This window comes from Salvelinus fontinalis, chromosome 41, assembly GCF_029448725.1.
Source record: "Salvelinus fontinalis isolate EN_2023a chromosome 41, ASM2944872v1, whole genome shotgun sequence".
In the NCBI taxonomy this organism is placed as follows: Eukaryota; Metazoa; Chordata; class Actinopteri; order Salmoniformes; family Salmonidae; genus Salvelinus; species Salvelinus fontinalis.
The window spans coordinates 2,696,262-2,720,126 of NC_074705.1; the positions used below are offsets into that span (position 1 = coordinate 2,696,262).

At 38.0% G+C, this 23,865-nt stretch overlaps 1 protein-coding gene across 3 annotated transcripts in view; it reads left to right on the forward strand.

Annotated features, from left to right (window-relative positions):
- LOC129840267 (bone morphogenetic protein receptor type-2-like) overlaps positions 1-23,865 on the forward strand; it is a 133,734-nt gene that overhangs the window by 69,679 nt on the left and 40,190 nt on the right. For all 3 annotated transcript variants that reach the window (XM_055908020.1, XM_055908019.1, XM_055908021.1), the window contains 3 exons: positions 6,491-6,595; positions 6,705-6,796; positions 9,045-9,275. In XM_055908020.1, the coding sequence (XP_055763995.1) occupies positions 6,491-6,595; positions 6,705-6,796; positions 9,045-9,275 (428 nt within the window). The remainder of the gene's footprint in view (positions 1-6,490; positions 6,596-6,704; positions 6,797-9,044; positions 9,276-23,865) is intronic.

Genomic DNA, 23,865 nt, shown 5'->3' on the forward strand with positions numbered 1-23,865 from the left:
CAGGTTGTTTATGTCCTGCTGTAGACCACCAGAATACTACTAGGTTAGAGACAGAGACTAACAGGTTGTTTATGTCCTGCTGTAGACCACCAGAATACTACTAGGTTAGAGACAGAGACTAACAGGTTGTTTATGTCCTGCTGTAGACCACCAGAATACTACTAGGTTAGAGACAGAGACTAACAGGTTGTTTATGTCCTGCTGTAGACCACCAGAATACTACTAGGTTAGAGACAGAGACTAACAGGTTGTTTATGTCCTGCTGTAGACCACCAGAATACTACTAGGTTAGAGACAGAGACTAACAGGTTGTTTATGTCCTGCTGTAGACCACCAGAATACTACTAGGTTAGAGACAGAGACTAACAGGTTGTTTATGTCCTGCTGTAGACCACCAGAATACTACTAGGTTAGAGACAGAGACTAACAGGTTGTTTATGTCCTGCTGTAGACCACCAGAATACTACTAGGTTAGAGACAGAGACTAACAGGTTGTTTATGTCCTGCTGTAGACCACCAGAATACTACTAGGTTAGAGACAGAGACTAACAGGTTGTTTATGTCCTGCTGTAGACCACCAGAATACTACTAGGTTAGAGACAGAGACTAACAGGTTGTTTATGTCCTGCTGTAGACCACCAGAATACTACTAGGTTAGAGACAGAGACTAACAGGTTGTTTATGTCCTGCTGTAGACCACCAGAATACTACTAGGTTAGAGACAGAGACTAACAGGTTGTTTATGTCCTGCTGTAGACCACCAGAATACTACTAGGTTAGAGACAGAGACTAACAGGTTGTTTATGTCCTGCTGTAGACCACCAGAATACTACTAGGTTAGAGACAGAGACTAACAGGTTGTTTATGTCCTGCTGTAGACCACCAGAATACTACTAGGTTAGAGACAGAGACTAACAGGTTGTTTATGTCCTGCTGTAGACCACCAGAATACTACTAGGTTAGAGACAGAGACTAACAGGTTGTTTATGTCCTGCTGTAGACCACCAGAATACTACTAGGTTAGAGACAGAGACTAACAGGTTGTTTATGTCCTGCTGTAGACCACCAGAATACTACTAGGTTAGAGACAGAGACTAACAGGTTGTTTATGTCCTGCTGTAGACCACCAGAATACTACTAGGTTAGAGACAGAGACTAACAGGTTGTTTATGTCCTGCTGTAGACCACCAGAATACTACTAGGTTAGAGACAGAGACTAACAGGTTGTTTATGTCCTGCTGTAGACCACCAGAATACTACTAGGTTAGAGACAGAGACTAACAGGTTGTTTATGTCCTGCTGTAGACCACCAGAATACTACTAGGTTAGAGACAGAGACTAACAGGTTGTTTATGTCCTGCTGTAGACCACCAGAATACTACTAGGTTAGAGACAGAGACTAACAGGTTGTTTATGTCCTGCTGTAGACCACCAGAATACTACTAGGTTAGAGACAGAGACTAACAGGTTGTTTATGTCCTGCTGTAGACCACCAGAATACTACTAGGTTAGAGACAGAGACTAACAGGTTGTTTATGTCCTGCTGTAGACCACCAGAATACTACTAGGTTAGAGACAGAGACTAACAGGTTGTTTATGTCCTGCTGTAGACCACCAGAATACTACTAGGTTAGAGACAGAGACTAACAGGTTGTTTATGTCCTGCTGTAGACCACCAGAATACTACTAGGTTAGAGACAGAGACTAACAGGTTGTTTATGTCCTGCTGTAGACCACCAGAATACTACTAGGTTAGAGACAGAGACTAACAGGTTGTTTATGTCCTGCTGTAGACCACCAGAATACTACTAGGTTAGAGACAGAGACTAACAGGTTGTTTATGTCCTGCTGTAGACCACCAGAATACTACTAGGTTAGAGACAGAGACTAACAGGTTGTTTATGTCCTGCTGTAGACCACCAGAATACTACTAGGTTAGAGACAGAGACTAACAGGTTGTTTATGTCCTGCTGTAGACCACCAGAATACTACTAGGTTAGAGACAGAGACTAACAGGTTGTTTATGTCCTGCTGTAGACCACCAGAATACTACTAGGTTAGAGACAGAGACTAACAGGTTGTTTATGTCCTGCTGTAGACCACCAGAATACTACTAGGTTAGAGACAGAGACTAACAGGTTGTTTATGTCCTGCTGTAGACCACCAGAATACTACTAGGTTAGAGACAGAGACTAACAGGTTGTTTATGTCCTGCTGTAGACCACCAGAATACTACTAGGTTAGAGACAGAGACTAACAGGTTGTTTATGTCCTGCTGTAGACCACCAGAATACTACTAGGTTAGAGACAGAGACTAACAGGTTGTTTATGTCCTGCTGTAGACCACCAGAATACTACTAGGTTAGAGACAGAGACTAACAGGTTGTTTATGTCCTGCTGTAGACCACCAGAATACTACTAGGTTAGAGACAGAGACTAACAGGTTGTTTATGTCCTGCTGTAGACCACCAGAATACTACTAGGTTAGAGACAGAGACTAACAGGTTGTTTATGTCCTGCTGTAGACCACCAGAATACTACTAGGTTAGAGACAGAGACTAACAGGTTGTTTATGTCCTGCTGTAGACCACCAGAATACTACTAGGTTAGAGACAGAGACTAACAGGTTGTTTATGTCCTGCTGTAGACCACCAGAATACTACTAGGTTAGAGACAGAGACTAACAGGTTGTTTATGTCCTGCTGTAGACCACCAGAATACTACTAGGTTAGAGACAGAGACTAACAGGTTGTTTATGTCCTGCTGTAGACCACCAGAATACTACTAGGTTAGAGACAGAGACTAACAGGTTGTTTATGTCCTGCTGTAGACCACCAGAATACTACTAGGTTAGAGACAGAGACTAACAGGTTGTTTATGTCCTGCTGTAGACCACCAGAATACTACTAGGTTAGAGACAGAGACTAACAGGTTGTTTATGTCCTGCTGTAGACCACCAGAATACTACTAGGTTAGAGACAGAGACTAACAGGTTGTTTATGTCCTGCTGTAGACCACCAGAATACTACTAGGTTAGAGACAGAGACTAACAGGTTGTTTATGTCCTGCTGTAGACCACCAGAATACTACTAGGTTAGAGACAGAGACTAACAGGTTGTTTATGTCCTGCTGTAGACCACCAGAATACTACTAGGTTAGAGACAGAGACTAACAGGTTGTTTATGTCCTGCTGTAGACCACCAGAATACTACTAGGTTAGAGACAGAGACTAACAGGTTGTTTATGTCCTGCTGTAGACCACCAGAATACTACTAGGTTAGAGACAGAGACTAACAGGTTGTTTATGTCCTGCTGTAGACCACCAGAATACTACTAGGTTAGAGACAGAGACTAACAGGTTGTTTATGTCCTGCTGTAGACCACCAGAATACTACTAGGTTAGAGACAGAGACTAACAGGTTGTTTATGTCCTGCTGTAGACCACCAGAATACTACTAGGTTAGAGACAGAGACTAACAGGTTGTTTATGTCCTGCTGTAGACCACCAGAATACTACTAGGTTAGAGACAGAGACTAACAGGTTGTTTATGTCCTGCTGTAGACCACCAGAATACTACTAGGTTAGAGACAGAGACTAACAGGTTGTTTATGTCCTGCTGTAGACCACCAGAATACTACTAGGTTAGAGACAGAGACTAACAGGTTGTTTATGTCCTGCTGTAGACCACCAGAATACTACTAGGTTAGAGACAGAGACTAACAGGTTGTTTATGTCCTGCTGTAGACCACCAGAATACTACTAGGTTAGAGACAGAGACTAACAGGTTGTTTATGTCCTGCTGTAGACCACCAGAATACTACTAGGTTAGAGACAGAGACTAACAGGTTGTTTATGTCCTGCTGTAGACCACCAGAATACTACTAGGTTAGAGACAGAGACTAACAGGTTGTTTATGTCCTGCTGTAGACCACCAGAATACTACTAGGTTAGAGACAGAGACTAACAGGTTGTTTATGTCCTGCTGTAGACCACCAGAATACTACTAGGTTAGAGACAGAGACTAACAGGTTGTTTATGTCCTGCTGTAGACCACCAGAATACTACTAGGTTAGAGACAGAGACTAACAGGTTGTTTATGTCCTGCTGTAGACCACCAGAATACTACTAGGTTAGAGACAGAGACTAACAGGTTGTTTATGTCCTGCTGTAGACCACCAGAATACTACTAGGTTAGAGACAGAGACTAACAGGTTGTTTATGTCCTGCTGTAGACCACCAGAATACTACTAGGTTAGAGACAGAGACTAACAGGTTGTTTATGTCCTGCTGTAGACCACCAGAATACTACTAGGTTAGAGACAGAGACTAACAGGTTGTTTATGTCCTGCTGTAGACCACCAGAATACTACTAGGTTAGAGACAGAGACTAACAGGTTGTTTATGTCCTGCTGTAGACCACCAGAATACTACTAGGTTAGAGACAGAGACTAACAGGTTGTTTATGTCCTGCTGTAGACCACCAGAATACTACTAGGTTAGAGACAGAGACTAACAGGTTGTTTATGTCCTGCTGTAGACCACCAGAATACTACTAGGTTAGAGACAGAGACTAACAGGTTGTTTATGTCCTGCTGTAGACCACCAGAATACTACTAGGTTAGAGACAGAGACTAACAGGTTGTTTATGTCCTGCTGTAGACCACCAGAATACTACTAGGTTAGAGACAGAGACTAACAGGTTGTTTATGTCCTGCTGTAGACCACCAGAATACTACTAGGTTAGAGACAGAGACTAACAGGTTGTTTATGTCCTGCTGTAGACCACCAGAATACTACTAGGTTAGAGACAGAGACTAACAGGTTGTTTATGTCCTGCTGTAGACCACCAGAATACTACTAGGTTAGAGACAGAGACTAACAGGTTGTTTATGTCCTGCTGTAGACCACCAGAATACTACTAGGTTAGAGACAGAGACTAACAGGTTGTTTATGTCCTGCTGTAGACCACCAGAATACTACTAGGTTAGAGACAGAGACTAACAGGTTGTTTATGTCCTGCTGTAGACCACCAGAATACTACTAGGTTAGAGACAGAGACTAACAGGTTGTTTATGTCCTGCTGTAGACCACCAGAATACTACTAGGTTAGAGACAGAGACTAACAGGTTGTTTATGTCCTGCTGTAGACCACCAGAATACTACTAGGTTAGAGACAGAGACTAACAGGTTGTTTATGTCCTGCTGTAGACCACCAGAATACTACTAGGTTAGAGACAGAGACTAACAGGTTGTGTATGTCCTGCTGTAGACCACCAGAATACTACTAGGTTAGAGACAGAGACTAACAGGTTGTTTATGTCCTGCTGTAGACCACCAGAATACTACTAGGTTAGAGACAGAGACTAACAGGTTGTGTATGTCCTGCTGTAGACCACCAGAATACTACTAGGTTAGAGACAGAGACTAACAGGTTGTTTATGTCCTGCTGTAGACCACCAGAATACTACTAGGTTAGAGACAGAGACTAACAGGTTGTTTATGTCCTGCTGTAGACCACCAGAATACTACTAGGTTAGAGACAGAGACTAACAGGTTGTTTATGTCCTGCTGTAGACCACCAGAATACTACTAGGTTAGAGACAGAGACTAACAGGTTGTTTATGTCCTGCTGTAGACCACCAGAATACTACTAGGTTAGAGACAGAGACTAACAGGTTGTTTATGTCCTGCTGTAGACCACCAGAATACTACTAGGTTAGAGACAGAGACTAACAGGTTGTTTATGTCCTGCTGTAGACCACCAGAATACTACTAGGTTAGAGACAGAGACTAACAGGTTGTTTATGTCCCGCTGTAGACCACCAGAATACTACTAGGTTAGAGACAGAGACTAACAGGTTGTTTATGTCCTGCTGTAGACCACCAGAATACTACTAGGTTAGAGACAGAGACTAACAGGTTGTTTATGTCCTGCTGTAGACCACCAGAATACTACTAGGTTAGAGACAGAGACTAACAGGTTGTTTATGTCCTGCTGTAGACCACCAGAATACTACTAGGTTAGAGACAGAGACTAACAGGTTGTTTATGTCCTGCTGTAGACCACCAGAATACTACTAGGTTAGAGACAGAGACTAACAGGTTGTTTATGTCCTGCTGTAGACCACCAGAATACTACTAGGTTAGAGACAGAGACTAACAGGTTGTTTATGTCCTGCTGTAGACCACCAGAATACTACTAGGTTAGAGACAGAGACTAACAGGTTGTTTATGTCCTGCTGTAGACCACCAGAATACTACTAGGTTAGAGACAGAGACTAACAGGTTGTTTATGTCCTGCTGTAGACCACCAGAATACTACTAGGTTAGAGACAGAGACTAACAGGTTGTTTATGTCCTCCTGTAGACCACCAGAATACTACTAGGTTAGAGACAGAGACTAACAGGTTGTTTATGTCCTGCTGTAGACCACCAGAATACTACTAGGTTAGAGACAGAGACTAACAGGTTGTTTATGTCCTGCTGTAGACCACCAGTTGCAGTGTGAAGAGACCATAGTCATCTCCTTGGCTATTGTCTCTGTGCTGGCTGTCATCATCTTCGCCGTCTTCTTCGGTTACCGCATGATGCACAGTGAGTAACCATGGTGATGACTAGACAATAATATGATTCTCTGTTTGTCCCGTGACCGAAGCCTCTATCTGTGTGTTGACGGTGTGTCCGACTGTGTTTATGTTCTCAGGAGGTGGTAAACAGGGCCTTCATAATCTCAACATGTTGGAGGGAGCTGGTTCTGAGAGCTCTCTGGACCTGGATAACCTCAAACAACTGGAGGTCAGACGGCTACTGCAGCTACTACAGCTATTCTACCTTATACACATCTACAGCTACTACAGCTATTCTACCTTATACACATCTACAGCTACTACAGCTGTTCTACCTTATACACATCTACAACTACTACAACTACTACATCTACAGCTACTACAGCTATTCTACCTTATACACATCTACAGCTACTACAGCTGTTCTACCTTATACACATCTACAGCTACTACAGCTTTTCTACCTTATACACATCTACACCTGCTGCAGCTACTACAGCTATTCTACCTTATACACATCTATAGCTACTACAGCTATTCTACCTACTACACATCTACAACTACTACAGCTGTTCTACCTACTACACATCTACACCTACTACAGCTATTCTACCTACTACACATCTACACCTACTACAACTATTCTACCTACTACACATCTACAACTACTACAGCTATTCTACCTACTACACATCTACACCTACTACAACTATTCTACCTACTATACATCTACACCTACTACAGCTGTTCTACCTACTACACATCTACACCTACTACAACTTTTCTACCTACTACACATCTACAGCTACTACAGCTATTCTACCTACTACACATCTACACCTACTACAGCTATTCTACCTACTACACATCTACACCTACTACAGCTATTCTACCTACTACACATCTACACCTACTACAGCTATTCTACCTACTACACATCTACACCTACTACAGCTATTCTACCTACTACAGCTATTCTACCTACTACACATCTACACCTACTACAGCTATTCTACCTACTACACATCTACACCTACTACAGCTATTCTACCTACTACACATCTACACCTACTACAGCTATTCTACCTACTACAACTATTCTACCTACTACACATCTACACCTACTACAGCTATTCTACCTACTACACATCTACACCTACTACAGCTATTCTACCTACTACACATCTACACCTACTACAGCTATTCTACCTACTACAACTATTCTACCTACTACACATCTACACCTACTACAGCTATTCTACCTACTACAGCTATTCTACCTACTACAACTATTCTACCTACTACACATCTACACCTACTACAGCTATTCTACCTACTACACATCTACACCTACTACAACTATTCTACCTACTACAACTATTCTACCTACTACAGCTATTCTACCTACTACACATCTACACCTACTACAGCTATTCTACCTACTACACATCTACAGCTGTTCTACCTACTACACATCTACAGCTCCTACAGCTGTTCTACCTACTACACATCTACAGCTCCTACAGCTATTCTACCTACTACACATCTACAGCTCCTACAGCTGTTCTACCTACTACACATCTACAGCTCCTACAGCTATTCTACCTACTACACATCTACACCTACTACAGCTATTCTACCTACTACACATCTACAGCTGTTCTACCTACTACACATCTACAGCTCCTACAGCTATTCTACCTACTACACATCTACACCTACTACAGCTATTCTACCTACTACACATCTACAGCTGTTCTACCTACTACACATCTACAGCTCCTACAGCTATTCTACCTACTACACATCTACACCTACTACAGCTATTCTACCTACTACACATCTACAGCTATTCTACCTACTACACATCTACAGCTGTTCTACCTACTACACATCTACAGCTCCTACAGCTATTCTACCTACTACACATCTACAGCTCCTACAGCTATTCTACCTACTACACATCTACATCTATTCTACATACTACACATCTACAGCTCCTACAGCTATTCTACCTACTACACATCTACAGCTATTCTACCTACTACACATCTACACCTACTACAGCTGTTCTACCTACTACACATCTACAGCTACTACAGCTGTTCTACCTACTACACATCTACACCTACTACAGCTGTTCTACCTACTACACATCTACAGCTGTTCTACCTACTACACATCTACAGCTCCTACAGCAGCACATAGAATCGGTTCTAGAGTGATGACCATAGAATCGGTTCTAGAGTGATGACCATAGAATCGGTTCTAGAGTGATGACCATAGAATCGGTTCTAGAGTGATGACCATAGAATCGGTTCTAGAGTGATGACCATAGAATCGGTTCTAGAGTGATGACCATAGAATCGGTTCTAGAGTGATGACCATAGAATCGGTTCTAGAGTGATGACCAAAATGGAATTAAGATCCAGTCGTCTTTTCTTAACCTTTCTCCTCCCTCTTTTTCTCTCTGTCAGCTGATAGGTCGAGGCCGGTACGGCTCGGTGTTCTGTGGTTCGTTGGACGAGCGACAGGTGGCTGTGAAGGTGTTCAGCTCAGCCAATCGGCAGAACTTCCTGAACGAGTGTTCCATTTATTGTCTCCCCCTGCTGGAGCATGACAACATCGCACGCTTCATCGCTGCCGACGAACGGCTGGGGGCCGAGGGCCGAGTGGAGTACCTTCTGGTCATGGAGTACTACCCCCACGTAAGTACCTTCTACTGGGTTCTGCTGGTTCCAGATGGCTGGGGGCCGAGTGGGGTACCTTCTACTGGGTTCTACTGGTTCCAGATGGCTGGGGGCCGAGTGGGGTACCTTCTACTGGGTTCTGCTGGTTCCAGATGGCTGGGGGCCGAGTGGGTACCTTCTACTGGGTTCTGCTGGTTCCAGATGGCTGGGGGCCGAGTGGGTACCTTCTACTGGGTTCTGCTGGTTCCAGATGGCTGGGGGCCGAGTGGGTACCTTCTACTGGGTTCTGCTGGTTCCAGATGGCTGGGGGCCGAGTGGGTACCTTCTACTGGGTTCTGCTGGTTCCAGATGGCTAGGGGCCGAGTGGGGTACCTTCTACTGGGTTCTGCTGGTTCCAGATGGCTAGGGGCCGAGTGGAGTACCTTCTACTGGGTTCTGCTGGTTGCAGATGGCTGGGGGCCGTGTGGAGTACCTTCTACTGGGTTCTGCTGGTTCCAGATGGCTGGGGCCGAGTGGGGTACCTTCTACTGGGTTCTACTGGTTCCAGATGGCTGGGGGCCGAGTGGAGTACCTTCTACTGGGTTCTACTCGTTCCAGACTGCTGGGGGCCGAGTGGGGTACCTTCTACTGGGTTCTGCTGGTTCCTGACGGCTGGGGGCCGAGTGGGGTACCTTCTACTGGGTTCTGCTGGTTCCAGATGGCTGGGGGCCGAGTGGGATACCTTCTACTGGGTACTACTGGTTCCAGATGGCTGGGGGCCGAGTGGGGTACCTTCTACTGGTTCCAGATGGCTGGGGGCCGAGTGGGGTACCTTCTACTGGTTCCAGACGGCTTAGGCAGCTGATTCCCCTTTATCTAACGTGACAAACCACCTCAACACTCTCTGCTCTCTCTCTCTGTGTCCTGGTGTAGTATGATGTATTATTACAGTATATCTCTCTCTCTGTGTAGTATGATGTATTAATACAGTATATCTCTCTCTCTGTGTGTAGTATGATGTATTATTACAGTATATCTCTCTCTCTGTGTCCTGGTGTAGTATGATGTATTAATACAGTATATATATATATCTCTCTGTGTAGTATGATGTATTAATACAGTATATCTCTCTCTCTGTGTAGTATGATGTATTAATACAGTATATCTCTCTCTCTGTGTGTATTATGATGTATTAATACAGTATATATCTCTCTCTGTGTGTAGTATGATGTATTAATACAGTATATCTCTCTGTGTCCTGGTGTAGTATGATGTATTAATACAGTATATCTCTCTCTCTGTGTCCTGGTGTAGTATGATGTATTAATACAGTATATATCTCTCTGTGTCCTGGTGTAGTATGATGTATTAATACAGTATATCTCTCTCTCTGTGTCCTGGTGTAGTATGATGTATTAATACAGTATATATATCTCTCTCTGTGTAGTATGATGTATTAATACAGTATATCTCTCTCTCTGTGTGTATTATGATGTATTAATACAGTATATATCTCTCTCTGTGTGTAGTATGATGTATTAATACAGTATATCTCTCTGTGTCCTGGTGTAGTATGATGTATTAATACAGTATATCTCTCTCTCTGTGTCCTGGTGTAGTATGATGTATTAATACAGTATATATCTCTCTCTGTGTCCTGGTGTAGTATGATGTATTAATACAGTATATATATCTCTCTGTGTCCTGGTGTAGTATGATGTATTAATACAGTATATCTCTCTCTCTGTGTCCTGGTGTAGTATGATGTATTAATACAGTATATCTCTCTCTCTGTGTCCTGGTGTAGTATGATGTATTAATACAGTATATCTCTCTCTGTGTGTATTATGATGTATTAATACAGTATATCTCTCTCTCTGTGTCCTGGTGTAGTATGATGTATTAATACAGTATATATCTCTGTGTCCTGGTGTAGTATGATGTATTAATACAGTATATCTCTCTCTATGTGTCCTGGTGTAGTATGATGTATTAATACAGTATATCTCTCTCTCTGTGTGTATTATGATGTATTAATACAGTATATCTCTCTCTCTGTGTCCTGGTGTAGTATGATGTATTAATACAGTATATATCTCTCTGTGTCCTGGTGTAGTATGATGTATTAATACAGTATATATATCTCTCTGTGTCCTGGTGTAGTATGATGTATTAATACAGTATATATCTCTCTCTGTGTAGTATGATGTATTAATACAGTATATATCTCTCTCTGTGTCCTGGTGTAGTATGATGTATTAATACAGTATATATCTCTCTGTGTCCTGGTGTAGTATGACGTATTAATACAGTATATATCTCTCTCTGTGTGTAGTATGATGTATTAATACAGTATATATCTCTCTCTGTGTCCTGGTGTAGTATGATGTATTAATACAGTATATATCTCTCTCTGTGTAGTATGATGTATTATTACAGTATATCTCTCTGTGTCCTGGTGTAGTATGATGTATTAATACAGTATATCTCTCTCTCTGTGTCCTGGTGTAGTATGATGTATTAATACAGTATATCTCTCTCTCTGTGTCCTGGTGTAGTATGATGTATTAATACAGTATATATCTCTCTCTGTGTGTAGTATGATGTATTAATACAGTATATATCTCTCTGTGTCCTGGTGTAGTATGATGTATTAATACAGTATATCTCTCTCTCTGTGTGTAGTATGATGTATTAATACAGTATATCTCTCTCTCTGTGTCCTGGTGTAGTATGATGTATTAATACAGTATATCTCTCTCTGTGTGTAGTATGATGTATTAATACAGTATATCTCTCTCTGTGTGTAGTATGATGTATTAATACAGTATATCCCTCTCTCTGTGTGTAGTATGATGTATTAATACAGTATATCTCTCTCTCTGTGTGTAGTATGATGTATTAATACAGTATATATCTCTCTCTGTGTCCTGGTGTAGTATGATGTATTAATACAGTATATATCTCTCTCTGTGTCCTGGTGTAGTATGATGTATTAATACAGTATATATCTCTCTCTCTCTGTGTCCTGGTGTAGTATGATGTATTAATACAGTATATATCTCTGTGTCCTGGTGTAGTATGATGTATTAATACAGTATATCTCTCTCTCTGTGTCCTGGTGTAGTATGATGTATTAATACAGTATATCTCTCTCTCTGTGTCCTGGTGTAGTATGATGTATTAATACAGTATATCTCTCTCTGTGTGTATTATGATGTATTAATACAGTATATCTCTCTCTCTGTGTCCTGGTGTAGTATGATGTATTAATACAGTATATATCTCTGTGTCCTGGTGTAGTATGATGTATTAATACAGTATATCTCTCTCTCTGTGTCCTGGTGTAGTATGATGTATTAATACAGTATATCTCTCTCTCTGTGTGTATTATGATGTATTAATACAGTATATCTCTCTCTCTGTGTCCTGGTGTAGTATGATGTATTAATACAGTATATATCTCTCTGTGTCCTGGTGTAGTATGATGTATTAATACAGTATATATATCTCTCTGTGTCCTGGTGTAGTATGATGTATTAATACAGTATATATCTCTCTCTGTGTAGTATGATGTATTAATACAGTATATATCTCTCTCTGTGTCCTGGTGTAGTATGATGTATTAATACAGTATATATCTCTCTGTGTCCTGGTGTAGTATGATGTATTAATACAGTATATATCTCTCTCTGTGTGTAGTATGATGTATTAATACAGTATATATCTCTCTCTGTGTCCTGGTGTAGTATGATGTATTAATACAGTATATATCTCTCTCTGTGTCCTGGTGTAGTATGATGTATTAATACAGTATATATCTCTCTGTGTCCTGGTGTAGTATGATGTATTAATACAGTATATATCTCTCTCTGTGTGTAGTATGATGTATTAATACAGTATATATCTCTCTCTGTGTCCTGGTGTAGTATGATGTATTAATACAGTATATATCTCTCTCTGTGTAGTATGATGTATTATTACAGTATATCTCTCTGTGTCCTGGTGTAGTATGATGTATTAATACAGTATATCTCTCTCTCTGTGTCCTGGTGTAGTATGATGTATTAATACAGTATATCTCTCTCTCTGTGTCCTGGTGTAGTATGATGTATTAATACAGTATATATCTCTCTCTGTGTGTAGTATGATGTATTAATACAGTATATATCTCTCTGTGTCCTGGTGTAGTATGATGTATTAATACAGTATATATCTCTCTGTGTCCTGGTGTAGTATGATGTATTAATACAGTATATCTCTCTCTCTGTGTGTAGTATGATGTATTAATACAGTATATCTCTCTGTGTGTAGTATGATGTATTAATATAGTATATCTCTCTGTGTGTAGTATGATGTATTAATACAGTATATCTCTCTCTCTATGTGTAGTATGATGTATTAATACAGTATATCTCTCTCTGTGTCCTGGTGTAGTATGATGTATTAATACAGTATATCTCTCTCTCTGTGTGTAGTATGATGTATTAATACAGTATATCTCTCTCTCTGTGTGTAGTATGATGTATTAATACAGTATATCTCTCTCTGTGTCCTGGTGTAGTATGATGTATTAATACAGTATATCTCTCTCTCTGTGTGTAGTATGATGTATTAATACAGTATATCTCTCTCTCTGTGTCCTGGTGTAGTATGATGTATTAATACAGTATATCTCTCTGTGTGTAGTATGATGTATTAATACAGTATATCTCTCTCTCTGTGTGTAGTATGATGTATTAATACAGTATATATCTCTCTCTGTGTGTAGTATGATGTATTAATACAGTATATCTCTCTCTCTGTGTGTAGTATGATGTATTAATACAGTATATCTCTCTCTGTGTGTCCTGGTGTAGTATGATGTATTAATACAGTAAATCTCTCTCTCTGTGTGTAGTATGATGTATTAATACAGTATATCTCTCTCTGTGTCCTGGTGTAGTATGATGTATTAATACAGTATATATCTCTCTCTGTGTGTAGTATGATGTATTAATACAGTATATCTCTCTCTCTCTGTGTGTAGTATGATGTATTAATACAGTATATCTCTCTCTGTGTAGTATGATGTATTAATACAGTATATCTCTCTCTGTGTCCTGGTGTAGTATGATGTATTAATACAGTATATCTCTCTCTCTGTCTGTAGTATGATGTATTAATACAGTATATCTCTCTCTCTGTGTGTAGTATGATGTATTAATACAGTATATATCTCTCTGTGTCCTGGTGTAGTATGATGTATTAATACAGTTTATCTCTCTCTGTGTCCTGGTGTAGTATGATGTATTAATACAGTATATCTCTCTCTCTGTGTCCTGGTGTAGTATGATGTATTAATACAGTATATCTCTCTGTGTGTAGTATGATGTATTAATATAGTATATCTCTCTGTGTGTAGTATGATGTATTAATACAGTATATCTCTCTCTCTGTGTCCTGGTGTAGTATGATGTATTAATACAGTATATCTCTCTCTCTGTGTGTAGTATGATGTATTAATACAGTATACTACACCAGGACACAGAGAGAGAGATGTATTAATACAGTATATCTCTCTCTGTGTGTCCTGGTGTAGTATGATGTATTAATACAGTATATCTCTCTCTCTGTGTGTAGTATGATGTATTAATACAGTATATCTCTCTCTGTGTCCTGGTGTAGTATGATGTATTAATACAGTATATCTCTCTCTCTGTGTGTAGTATGATGTATTAATACAGTATATCTCTCTCTCTGTGTGTAGTATGATGTATTAATACAGTATATCTCTCTCTGTGTAGTATGATGTATTAATACAGTATATCTCTCTCTGTGTCCTGGTGTAGTATGATGTATTAATACAGTATATCTCTCTCTCTGTGTGTAGTATGATGTATTAATACAGTATATCTCTCTCTCTGTGTGTAGTATGATGTATTAATACAGTATATATCTCTCTGTGTCCTGGTGTAGTATGATGTATTAATACAGTTTATCTCTCTCTGTGTCCTGGTGTAGTATGATGTATTAATACAGTATATCTCTCTCTCTGTGTCCTGGTGTAGTATGATGTATTAATACAGTATATCTCTCTCTGTGTGTCCTGGTGTAGTATGATGTATTAATACAGTATATCTCTCTGTGTGTAGTATGATGTATTAATAAAGTATATCTCTCTCTGTGTGTAGTATGATGTATTAATACAGTATATCTCTCTGTGTCCTGGTGTAGTATGATGTATTAATACAGTATATCTCTCTGTGTAGTATGATGTATTAATACAGTATATCTCTCTGTGTAGTATGATGTATTAATACAGTATATATCTCTCTCTGTGTCCTGGTGTAGTATGATGTATTAATACAGTATATCTCTCTCTGTTTGTAGTATGATGTATTAATACAGTATATATATCTCTCTGTGTCCTGGTGTAGTATGATGTATTAATACAGTATATCTCTCTCTCTGTGTCCTGGTGTAGTATGATGTATTAATACAGTATATCTCTCTCTGTGTGTCCTGGTGTAGCATGATGTATTAATACAGTATATCTCTCTGTGTGTAGTATGATGTATTAATACAGTATATCTCTCTCTGTGTGTATTATGATGTATTAATACAGTATATCTCTCTCTCTGTGTTTAGTATGATGTATTAATACAGTATATCTCTCTCTCTGTGTGTAGTATGATGTATTAATACAGTATATCTCTCTCTCTGTGTGTAGTATGATGTATTAATACAGTATATCTCTCTCTCTGTCTAGTATGATGTATTACTACAGTATATCTCTCTCTCTGTGTCCTGGTGTAGTATGATGTATTAATACAGTATATATCTCTCTGTGTCCTGGTGTAGTATGATGTATTAATACAGTATATCTCTCTCTCTGTGTCCTGGTGTAGTATGATGTATTAATACAGTATATCTCTCTCTCTCTGTGTAGTATGATGTATTAATACAGTATATCTCTCTCTCTGTGTGTAGTATGATGTATTAATACAGTATATCTCTCTCTCTGTGTAGTATGATGTATTACTACAGTATATCTCTCTCTCTGTGTCCTGGTGTAGTATGATCTATTAATACAGTATATCTCTCTCTCTGTGTCCTGGTGTAGTATGATGTATTAATACAGTATATCTCTCTCTCTGTGTCCTGGTGTAGTAAGATGTATTAATACAGTATATATCTCTCTGTGTCCTGGTGTAGTATGATGTATTAATACAGTATATCTCTCTCTCTGTGTCCTGGTGTAGTATGATGTATTAATACAGTATATATCTCTCTGTGTCCTGGTGTAGTATGATGTATTAATACAGTATATCTCTCTGTGTCCTGGTGTAGTATGATGTATTAATACAGTATATATCTCTCTGTGTCCTGGTGTAGTATGATGTATTAATACAGTATATATCTCTCTCTGTGTCCTGGTGTAGTATGATGTATTAATACAGTATATCTCTCTCTGTGTCCTGGTGTAGTATGATGTATTAATACAGTATATCTCTCTCTCTCTGTGTAGTATGATGTATTAATACAGTATATCTCTCTCTCTGTGTCCTGGTGTAGTATGATGTATTAATACAGTATATCTCTCTCTGTGTGTCCTGGTGTAGTATGATGTATTAATACAGTATATCTCTCTCTGTGTCCTGGTGTAGTATGATGTATTAATACAGTATATCTCTCTCTGTGTCCTGGTGTAGTATGATGTATTAATACAGTATATCTCTCTCTCTGTGTGTAGTATGATGTATTAATACAGTATATCTCTCTCTCTGTGTAGTATGATGTATTAATACAGTATATCTCTCTCTCTGTGTCCTGGTGTAGTATGATGTATTAATATAGTATATCTCTCTCTGTGTAGTATGATGTATTAATACAGTATATCTCTCTCTCTGTGTCCTGGTGTAGTATGATGTATTAATACAGTATATCTCTCTCTCTGTGTCCTGGTGTAGTATGATGTATTAATACAGTATATCTCTCTCTGTGTGTAGTGTGATGTATTAATACAGTATATCTCTCTGTGTGTAGTATGATGTATTAATATAGTATATCTCTCTGTGTGTAGTATGATGTATTAATACAGTATATCTCTCTCTCTGTGTGTATTATGATGTATTAATACAGTATATCTCTCTCTCTGTGTCCTGGTGTAGTATGATGTATTAATATAGTATATCTCTCTCTCTGTGTCCTGGTGTAGTATGATGTATTAATACAGTATATCTCTCTCTCTGTGTGTAGTATGATGTATTAATACAGTATATCTCTCTCTCTGTGTCCTGGTGTAGTATGATGTATTAATACAGTATATCTCTCTCTCTGTGTCCTGGTGTAGTATGATGTATTAATACAGTATATCTCTCTGTTTCCTGGTGTAGTATTATGTATTAATACAGTATATATCTCTCTCTATGTCCTGGTGTAGTATGATGTATTAATACAGTATATATCTCTCTCTGTGTCCTGGTGTAGTATGATGTATTAATACAGTATATATCTCTCTCTGTGTCCTGGTGTAGTATGATGTATTAATACAGTATATATCTCTCTCTCTGTGTAGTATGATGTATTAATACAGTATATATCTCTCTCTGTGTCCTGGTGTAGTGTGATGTATTAATACAGTATATCTCTCTCTGTGTCCTGGTGTAGTATGATGTATTAATACAGTATATCTCTCTGTATCCTGGTGTAGTATGATGTATTAATACAGTATATCTCTCTGTGTCCTGGTGTAGTATGATGTATTAATACAGTATATCTCTCTGTATCCTGGTGTAGTATGATGTATTAATACAGTATATCTCTCTGTGTCCTGGTGTAGTATGATGTATTAATACAGTATATCTCTCTGTATCCTGGTGTAGTGTGATGTATTAATACAGTATATCTCTCTCTCTGTGTCCTGGTGTAGTGTGATGTATTAATACAGTATATATCTCTCTGTGTGTAGTATGATGTATTAATACAGTATATATCTCTGTGTCCTGGTGTAGTATGATGTATTAATACAGTATATCTCTCTCTCTGTGTCCTGGTGTAGTATGATGTATTAATACAGTATATCTCTCTCTCTGTGTCCTGGTGTAGTATGATGTATTAATACAGTATATATCTCTGTGTCCTGGTGTAGTATGATGTATTAATACAGTATATCTCTCTCTCTCTGTGTAGTATGATGTATTAATACAGTATATATCTCTCTCTGTGTGTAGTATGATGTATTAATACAGTATATCTCTCTCTCTGTGTCCTGGTGTAGTATGATGTATTAATACAGTATATCTCTCTATGTGCCCTGGTGTAGTATGATGTATTAATACAGTATATCTCTCTCTCTGTGTCCTGGTGTAGTATGATGTATTAATACAGTATATCTCTCTCTGTGTGTCCTGGTGTAGTATGATGTATTAATACAGTATATCTCTCTCTGTGTCCTGGTGTAGTATGATGTATTAATACAGTATATATCTCTCTCTGTGTGTAGGATGATGTATTAATACAGTATATCTCTCTCTATGTGTGTAGTATGATGTATTAATACAGTATATATCTCTCTCTGTGTCCTGGTGTAGTATGATGTATTAATACAGTATATATCTCTCTCTGTGTCCTGGTGTAGTATGATGTATTAATACAGTATATATCTCTCTCTCTCTGTGTCCTGGTGTAGTATGATGTATTAATACAGTATGTATCTCTGTGTCCTGGTGTAGTATGATGTATTAATACAGTATATCTCTCTCTCTGTGTCCTGGTGTAGTATGATGTATTAATACAGTATATCTCTCTGTGTAGTATGATGTATTAATACAGTATATCTCTCTCTCTGTGTCCTGGTGTAGTATGATGTATTAATACAGTATATATCTCTCTGTGTCCTGGTGTAGTATGATGTATTAATACAGTATATCTCTCTCTGTGTCCTGGTGTAGTATGATGTATTACTACAGTATATCTCTCTCTCTGTGTCCTGGTGTAGTATGATGTATTAATACAGTATATCTCTCTCTCTGTGTGTAGTATGATGTATTAATACAGTATATCTCTCTCTGTGTCCTGGTGTAGTATGATGTATTAATACAGTATATCTCTCTCTCTGTGTCCTGGTGTAGTATGATGTATTAATACAGTATATCTCTCTCTCTGTGTCCTGGTGTAGTATGATGTATTAATACAGTATATCTCTCTCTCTGTGTGTAGTATGATGTATTAATACAGTATATCTCTCTCTGTGTCCTGGTGTAGTATGATGTATTAATACAGTATATCTCTCTCTGTGTCCTGGTGTAGTATGATGTATTAATACAGTATATCTCTCTCTCTGTGTCCTGGTGTAGTATGATGTATTAATACAGTATATCTTTCTCTGTGTGTAGTATGATGTATTAATACAGTATATCTCTCTCTGTGTGTAGTATGATGTATTAATACAGTATATCTCTCTCTCTCTGTGTGTAGTATGATGTATTAATACAGTATATCTCTCTCTGTGTGTAGTATGATGTATTAATACAGTATATCTCTCTCTGTGTGTAGTATGATGTATTAATACAGTATATATCTCTCTCTGTGTAGTATGATGTATTAATACAGTATATCTCTCTGTGTCCTGGTGTAGTATGATGTATTAATACAGTATATCTCTCTCTCTCTCTGTGTCCTGGTGTAGTATGATGTATTAATACAGTATATATCTCTGTGTCCTGGTGTAGTATGATGTATTAATACAGTATATGTCTCTGTGTCCTGGTGTAGTATGATGTATTAATACAGTATATATCTCTCTCTGTGTCCTGGTGTAGTGTGATGTATTAATACAGTATATCTCTCTCTGTGTGTAGTATGATGTATTAATACAGTATATCTCTCTCTGTGTGTCCTGGTGTAGTATGATGTATTAATACAGTATATCTCTCTCTGTGTCCTGGTGTAGTATGATGTATTAATACAGTATATCTCTCTCTGTGTGTCCTGGTGTAGTATGATATATTAATACAGTATATCTCTCTCTGTGCCCTGGTGTAGTATGATGTATTAATACAGTATATCTCTCTCTCTGTGTCCTGGTGTAGTATGATGTATTAATACAGTATATCTCTCTCTGTGTCCTGGTGTAGTATGATGTATTAATACAGTATATATCTCTCTCTGTGTGTAGTATGATGTATTAATACAGTATATATCTCTCTCTGTGTGTAGTATGATGTATTAATACAGTATATATCTCTCGCTGTGTGTAGTATGATGTATTAATACAGTATATATCTCTCTCTGTGTAGTATGATGTATTAATACAGTATATCTCTCTCTCTGTGTCCTGGTGTAGTATGATGTATTAATACAGTATATCTCTCTCTGTGTCCTGGTGTAGTATGATGTATTAATACAGTATATCTCTCTGTGTAGTATGATGTATTAATACAGTATATCTCTCTCTCTGTGTCCTGGTGTAGTATGATGTATTAATACAGTATATCTCTCTCTGTGTCCTGCTGTAGTATGATGCATTAATACAGTATATATCTCTCTGTGTCCTGGTGTAGTATGATGTATTAATACAGTATATCTCTCTCTGTGTCCTGGTGTAGTATGATGTATTACTACAGTATATCTCTCTCTCTGTGTCCTGGTGTAGTATGATGTATTAATACAGTATATCTCTCTCTGTGTGTGTAGTATGATGTATTAATACAGTATATCTCTCTGTGTCCTGGTGTAGTATGATGTATTAATACAGTATATCTCTCTCTCTGTGTGTAGGATGATGTATTAATACAGTATATCTCTCTCTGTGTCCTGGTGTAGTATGATGTATTAATACAGTATATCTCTCTCTCTGTGTCCTGGTGTAGTATGATGTATTAATACAGTATATCTCTCTCTGTGTGTAGTATGATGTATTAATACAGTATATCTCTCTCTGTGTGTAGTATGATGTATTAATACAGTATCTCTCTCTCTCTCTGTGTGTAGTATGATGTATTAATACAGTATATCTCTCTCTGTGTGTAGTATGATGTATTAATACAGTATATCTCTCTCTGTGTGTAGTATGATGTATTAATACAGTATATATCTCTCTCTGTTTAGTATGATGTATTAATACAGTATATCTCTCTGTGTCCTGGTGTAGTATGATGTATTAATACAGTATATCTCTTTCTCTCTCTGTGTCCTGGTGTAGTATGATGTATTAATACAGTATATATCTCTGTGTCCTGGTGTAGTATGATGTATTAATACAGTATATCTCTCTGTGTCCTGGTGTAGTATGATGTATTAATACAGTATATCTCTCTCTCTGTGTCCTGGTGTAGTATGATCTATTAATACAGTATATCTCTTTCTCTGTGTAGTATGATGTATTAATACAGTATGTCTCTCTCTCTGTGACCTGGTGTAGTATGATGTATTAATACAATATATCTCTCTCTGTGTCCTGGTGTAGTATGATGTATTAATACAGTATCTCTCTCTCTCTCTCTCTGTGTAGTGTGATGTATTAATACAGTATATCTCTCTCTGTGTGTCCTGGTGTAGTATGATGTATTAATACAGTATATCTCTCTCTGTGTGTAGTATGAATTATTAATACAGTTTATCTCTCTCTGTGTCCTGGTGTAGTATGATGTATTAATACAGTATATCTGTGTCTGTGTCCTGGTGTAGTATGATGTATTAATACAGTATATCTCTCTCTCTGTGTAGTGTGATGTATTAATACAGTATATCTCTCTCTGTGTCCTGGTGTAGTATGATGTATTAATACAGTATATCTCTCTCTGTGTCCTGGTGTAGTATGATGTATTAATACAGTATATCTCTCTGTGTCCTGGTGTAGTATGATGTATTAATACAGTATATATATCTGTGTGTCCTGTTGTAGTATGATGTATTAATACAGTATATCTATCTCTCTGTGTAGTATGATGTATTAATACAGTATATCTCTCTCTGTGTAGTGTGATGTATTAATACATTATATCTCTCTCGGTGTGTAGTATGATGTATTAATACAGTATATATCTCTGTGTCCTGGTGTAGTATGATGTATTAATACAGTATATCTCTCTCTCTCTGTGTCCTGGTGTAGCATGATGTATTAATACAGTATATCTCTCTGTGTCCTGGTGTAGTGTGATGTATTAATACAGTATATCTCTCTCTCTGTGTAGTATGATGTATTAATACAGTATATCTCTCTCTCTGTGTCCTGGTGTAGTATGATATATTAATACAGTATATCTCTCTCTGTGTAGTATGATGTATTAATACAGTATATCTCTCTCTCTGTGTCCTGGTGTAATATGATGTATTAATACAGTATATCTCTCTCTCTGTGTCCTGGTGTAGTATGATGTATTAATACAGTATATCTCTCTGTGTCCTGGTGTAGTATGATGTATTAATACAGTATATCTCTCTCTCTGTGTCCTGGTGTAGTATGATGTATTAATACAGTATATCTCTCTCTGTGTCCTGGTGTAGTATGATGTATTAATACAGTATATCTCTCTCTCTGTGTGTAGTATGATGTATTAATACAGTATATCTCTCTCTCTGTGTCCTGGTGTAGTATGATGTATTAATACAGTATATCTCTCTCTGTGTCCTGGTGTAGTATGATGTATTAATACAGTATATCTCTCTGTGTCCTGGTGTAGTATGATGTATTAATACAGTATATCTCTCTCTCTGTGTCCTGGTGTAGTATGATGTATTAATACAGTATATCTCTCTCTCTGTGTGTAGTATGATGTATTAATACAGTATATATCTCTGTGTCCTGGTGTAGTATGATGTATTAATACAGTATATCTCTCTCTGTGTCCTGGTGTAGTATGATGTATTAATACAGTATATATCTCTCTCTGTGTCCTGGTGTAGTATGATGTATTAATACAGTATATCTCTCTGTGTCCTGGTGTAGTGTGATGTATTAATACAGTATATATCTCTCTCTCTGTGTGTAGTATGATGTATTAATACAGTATATATCTCTCTCTGTGTAGTATGATGTATTAATACAGTATATCTCTTCTCTGTGTCCTGGTGTAGTATGATGTATTAATACAGTATATCTCTCTCTGTGTCCTGGTGTAGTATGATGTATTAATACAGTATATCTCGCTCTGTGTGTAGTATGATGTATTAATACAGTATATCTCTCTCTGTGTCCTGGTGTAGTATGATGTATTAATACAGTATATCTCTTCTGTGTGTCCTGGTGTAGTATGATGTATTAATACAGTATATATCTCTGTGTCCTGGTGTAGTATGATGTATTAATACAGTATATCTCTCTGTGTCCTGGTGTAGTATGATGTATTAATACAGTATATCTCTCTCTCTGTGTCCTGGTGTAGTATGATCTATTAATACAGTATATCTCTTTCTCTGTGTAGTATGATGTATTAATACAGTATGTCTCTCTCTCTGTGACCTGGTGTAGTATGATGTATTAATACAATATATCTCTCTCTGTGTCCTGGTGTAGTATGATGTATTAATACAGTATATCTCTCTCTCTCTCTCTGTGTAGTGTGATGTATTAATACAGTATATCTCTCTCTGTGTGTCCTGGTGTAGTATGATGTATTAATACAGTATATCTCTCTCTGTGTGT